The sequence below is a fragment of the Oncorhynchus kisutch genome, linkage group LG1 (genome assembly GCF_002021735.2).
Source record: "Oncorhynchus kisutch isolate 150728-3 linkage group LG1, Okis_V2, whole genome shotgun sequence".
Classification (NCBI taxonomy): Eukaryota; Metazoa; Chordata; class Actinopteri; order Salmoniformes; family Salmonidae; genus Oncorhynchus; species Oncorhynchus kisutch.
In genome coordinates this window covers 33,925,373-33,930,812 of record NC_034174.2, presented here as the reverse complement: position 1 = coordinate 33,930,812, position 5,440 = coordinate 33,925,373, and the positions used below count along the sequence as shown (strand labels likewise).

The window sequence follows — 5,440 nt, the reverse complement described above, 5'->3', positions numbered from 1 at the left end:
TTGTACTTAGGCCCTCTTACCCTGATCGTATTTACAGACGAAGTCTCAAGTAAAGCAATGAGGAATGTAAAAAGAGAAACAAGGTCGCTCTCTGCTGGCAGGCTTGAGGTAATGCGTAGGCTAAGTGAAATCTGTTTTTTCTACAAAAATAAAACGGTGCCAACTCTGCACCAGCGCGTGCTTATGTCTGGCTCATCCATCAGATTTGTTTTTAGATACTTAACGATGGTATGGCCAGAACTAACTTCCCATTACCTTTGACTTCGTTCCCCATCTCAGACTGAGATTTTGTAGTTTGGAAGTTACATATCTTGAAAACTTGATTGCTGACATGCAAAACATTTTGGGAATATATCAACAATGGACTAATGAAACAATTACCAAAGGGTAGTTTTTGGTTGGAGTTTTCCTTTAAGTTGTCCCAAGTAGTCTTAAAAATATCTTCAGCACCACAGTAAACAGCACATAATCAAATCTCTTCATAAAATCACATCATCCCACTATGGTTTATTTAAAATATTTACAAAATAAAAGGACCAACACATTTATCAACTAAATCAATTCATTATATCAGTAGTAAGATAGCTATTGTTTGAAAATGGCATCCAAATTTGGAAAAATACAGACAGCAGAAATGTCCAACTGCAACACCACCCAAAGTGCCTTAGTTTCTATATAAGCATTCAACAAAACGCAATATTTTTGCACACTTGCATAAGCCTTTAAACATTTGCAAAAATGATCATTTTAGCACTGTGATTTGATTTAAGTTATCCCTGAGGTGTAGGCCTAGTATACGTATACGTGTTTTTGTCAGTCTTGAATTTCTGAGAATTTACAGAAAGGGACTAAGCCTATCCTTTTCCACAATAAACTTGTACATACAGTAGGTCTATGTGTAAAGAGAAATTACCATCTAGGATGATGATTTAGGAAGACTGGTCTCTTTCAACAGTGAAAGAGACAAAGGCAGTTGAAAGTTCCTTGTGATAGTAAATCAGTAAACCCTGAGTAGTACATTTGTTTTAGATACAGCAAAATCGTATTTCTCCATTGACACCCATGCCAACAAGACAAAAAGACAGCATTGTATTATCGGTATACCCTGGATAATAGTTTAATCCATCCCCTAAAAGTCAAAGAAAGTTTCTAAAACAGTTTTTACAAAACTAAATATTTACAAAGCAGTATGAATGATATGACCTTAAGAAAAACTTTTACTGCGTTGGCCAAATGATCTGGAGTTCAGCCCTTCTAGTACTGAGCAGTACTTCAGAATTCAGATACAGTCAAGCTCACAGTGTGAACGTGGCATAACGTTTTAAGTGTAACTCTAGGAAAAAAATATTGGGCAGAATTAAAAATAAATTGGCATTGTCAGACACCTCACTTCTTCTGTTTCTTCTGTTTCTTTTCCTTCTTGGTTTTCTCTTTTTCTTTCTCTGCCTTCTTCTTCTCCTGCTTCTCTGCCTTGTACTTCCATATGGGCGGCTCCAGATGACCCTTGTGCCTCTTCCTCTTCTTCTCCTTCTTAGGCGTGGGCTCTCCAGACTTGACTATCTGGATCTTTGGGATGCAGCCAGAGGGGAACACACTGTTCCTGTGGGCCATGTGCCTGGGGATGAAGGTGCGCACCCCGGTAGAAGCTATAGAGATTATGCTGCCCCTGCGCTCTGTGTCCACGCAGCAGGACGTGGCGATGGTCTCGGCTGAGTGGATGTGGGGAATGATGGAGGATACGGAGCTATTGCTGTGGCACACAGAGCTCTCCCCCAGCTCCTTCTCTGAATGCTTCTTCGCCAGCTCTGGCACGGCCAGGCGCCTCTTCCCCACTTCAGGGGGGCTGGTGGGGCAGAGGGGCCGGCAGCCGGTGGCCACTAGAGGGCTGTGGATGCTGGTGGTGATACGCACCATGTGGTCCAAGACCCCGTTTTCCTGGGGATCTCGGGGAAAGTTGAAGCCGAAGGTGGACTTGATGCGCTGGGTGATCTTCTGGCTGGCGCTCTTGTTGGCCATGGCCTTGGCCACCAGCACCTTCAGCTCTGGCCATTCGGGGACGTAGCTCTCAGCGAACTGCTCAGCTCTAGGCCGCAGGTTGAGGCGGCGGAGGCGGTTCAACGTCTCGTAGCGGCCTGTCTTTAGTGCCCAGTCCCGCGCACACTTCTGCTTCGTAGAGTCTACAGCATTTAGGTCTGCACCTGGGAGAGAAATAGCAGAGAAGGAAAACAATTGCTTTCAGGCCACAATATTTATCCATTGAAACACTTTCATTGATGTTACATTGCATATAACCCTGACCTATTCATTGGACGTGCTACCTGTCCCAGACCTGCTGTTTTCAACTCTCTAGAGACAGCAGGAGCGGTAGAGATACTCTCAATGATCGGCTATGAAAAGCCAACTGACATTTACATCTGAGGTGCTGACCTGTTGCACCCTCGACAACTACTGTGATTATTATTATTTAACCATGCTGGTCATTCATGAACATTTGAACATCTTGGCCATATTCTGTTATAATCTCCACCCGGCACAGCCAGAAGAGGACTGAACACCCCTCATAGCCTGGTTCCTCTCTAGGTTTCTTCCTAGGTTTTGGCCTTTCTAGGGAGTTTTCCTAGCCACCGTGCTTCTACACCTGCATTGCTTGCTGTTTGGGGTTTTATTGTGGGTTTCTGTACAGCACTTTGAGATATCAGCTGATGTAAGAAGGGCTATATAAATACATTTGATTTGATTTGAAGGCTACAGCTAGCTGAACATGTTTTCCTCAACTCTTTCAGAGTATTGATAAATGTGAACTGGCATTGAGAGACTGTGACTCCGTTGGATACTACTGATCTTCCGCAGAGGCCAAAATAGCTAAATAACCCTGGATAATCCCCTGGCAACCAAGACGAAGGAATCAAAGATTATGGCAGAGTGAATTAAGGTAGGTTGATGTCCCCAAATTGATCCCTTAAACCTGGCAGCCATCAATAACACATTCAATCAACCAGGGAAAGCTGACCTCAAACATGGGTAGTCACACCACAGGTACATCCATCCATCCCAACCCAACTACATTACTATATACTTCCTATAACCTTAGGCCTTCAATCAGTATGTTCATGCCAAGCCCCAAATGGAACAGAAATGAATTAAGACCATAATTGCAAATTTGCTGACTGGGGAGCAAAGCATTGGGTAATCCCATTATTCTATGTGTACTACTATCTCTTCCTCCTCTCTCCTTCTCTGGTCCTTTTTTCCAAATCTGCTTAGAGGTATGCCCTTTGGAATCTGGAGTAATTGAATTACTTCACCTAGTGGGACCTAATAGATGGCAGTGGACACAATCAACTGTAGTGTGTCACTATCAGGGGCGGACTGGGACCAGAAATCGTCCCCGGTATCTATAACACACCAGCCCATTTTTTCCTTGATGCCCCCACCGGCCCATCTTTTTCCTCGAGGCCCACCACATCGGCTCATTTTTTCCCTTGAGGCACCCATATTAGAAGGATAATTATCATTTTTAGCAAAAAACCCAAGTTAGACAGGCCTACTTGGCTAAAAATGGACCAACCCATCTGGCATTGGCCAGAAATGGCAGATGGCCAGTCTGCCCCTATTTACTACGAACACTGAGGAGCCTCTGATAATACACACATGTGAGCTATTTGCCATTGTGAATGATGCACAAACATATAATGTAGGCTTATACCCAGTAAACACAGGTAGGTAGATTACATTTTTGTACTTCTAAACATCTATTTGTTTGGTTGTCTAAACACTTCTAAGATATTCCCTCATGTATACAGTAGGGTGTATAGTAGTGTTGAAGTGGAGGAGGCCTCTCACACACCGGCCATGACGAGGGAAGACACCACATCGTCTCGGCCCTGCATGGCAGCTTTGATGAGTGCAGTGAAGCCACGGCAGTCCCGGATCTCTGTGTCTGCTCCGGGGTAGTAGTTGAGGATGTAGGTCACTGTAATGGTGTGACCTGGAGAAGGACACAAGGTGATAATGGGTTTAGGAGATCATGAGATGCCATTGAAAAGATTAAAGGCCTGTGACAACTGAACAAAAATATAAATGCAATATGTAACAATTTCAAATATTTGACTGAGTTTCAGTTCTTATAAGGAAATCAGTCAAATAAATTCATCAGGTCCTAATCTATGGATTTCACATGACTGGGATTACAGATATGCATCTGTTGCTCACAGATATCTTTTAAAAGAAGGTAGGGACGTGGATCAGAAAACCAGTCAGTATCTGAGTATCTGAGTCAGAATGTGAGTATTTGCCCACTGAAGTCGGTTACAATGCTGTCAGGTCAAGACTCTGGGGAGGACAATGAGCATGCAGATGAGCTTCCCTGAGACGGTTTCTGACATTTTGTGCAGAAATTAGTTGTGCAAACCCACAGTTTCAACAGCTGTCAGAGTGGCTTGTCTCAGACGGTTCCGCAGGTGAAGAAGCCAAATGTGGAGGTCCTGGGCTGGCATTGTTACACGTGGTCTGTGGTTGTGAGGCCGATAGGACGTACTGCCAAACTCTCTAAAACGACGTTGGTAGAGAAATGTACATTCAATTCTCTGGCAACAACTATTGTGTACATTCCTGCAGTCAACATGCCAATTGCAGGCTCCCTCAAAACTTGAGACATCTGTGGCATTGTGTTGCGTGACAAAATTGCGCATTTTAGAGTGACCTTTTTATTGTCCCTACCACAAGGTGCACCTGTGTAATGATCATGCCATCAGGTAGATGGATTATCTTGGCAAAGGAGAAATGCTCACTAACAGGGATGTAAACACATTTGTGCAAAACATTTGAGAGAAATAAGCTTTTTGTGTGTATAGAACATTTCTCTGATCTTTTATTTCAGCTCATGAAACATGGGCCCAACACTTTACATGTTGCGTTCATATTTTTGTTCAGTATAGTACTCTAGAAAGGGTGGTGACATTTGGGACACAACCTAGAAATCTTGCTAGTGAGGCTTGTTTTACTGTGTAGTATTTCGTAATAGGTCTGGTGAGAGTGGCTAACCTGCTTGTGAAGCGATCATCAGTGCAGTGTTGCCATCGTTGTCCTGGTGATTTATGTCCAGGTAGGGACAGTGGTGAAGATGTTGCACAATTTCCAAAAAACCCTTATAGCACGCCACCATCAGACCGGTCTATTGGGTGAATAATTAGAATTAGAATGATATTTAAAAACTCGCACCGCAACGGATTCAAGGCTGCAATTAAATCCAAAACCAATTCTGCATGGCTTTAATGAAAGCATTCAGTGTCTATATACAGGGCATGGTGCTCCTGGTATTTTAACTAGTAACCCTCGCGACACGCTGGATCATACACCACCAAAAGGCATCCCAAATGTGAAATAACAAGAGACCCATACCCAACCATTGTGGTCCACCTTCATGACCTCCTCTTTGGTA

The 5,440-nt window shown here is 43.5% G+C and overlaps 1 protein-coding gene across 1 annotated transcript; it reads right to left on the bottom strand.

Annotated features, from left to right (window-relative positions):
• Positions 1-487: 487 nt before the first annotated feature.
• ankrd33ab (ankyrin repeat domain 33Ab) lies at positions 488-5,168 on the bottom strand. Its single transcript, XM_020465561.2, has 3 exons — positions 5,044-5,168; positions 3,848-3,988; positions 488-2,198 (listed from the first exon to the last, which is right to left on the bottom strand). The coding sequence occupies exons 1-3, from the start codon at positions 5,162-5,164 to the stop codon at positions 1,387-1,389; spliced, it is 1,074 nt and encodes a 357-aa protein (XP_020321150.1). The 5' UTR covers positions 5,165-5,168; the 3' UTR covers positions 488-1,386.
• Between the last annotated feature and the right edge of the window lie 272 nt (positions 5,169-5,440).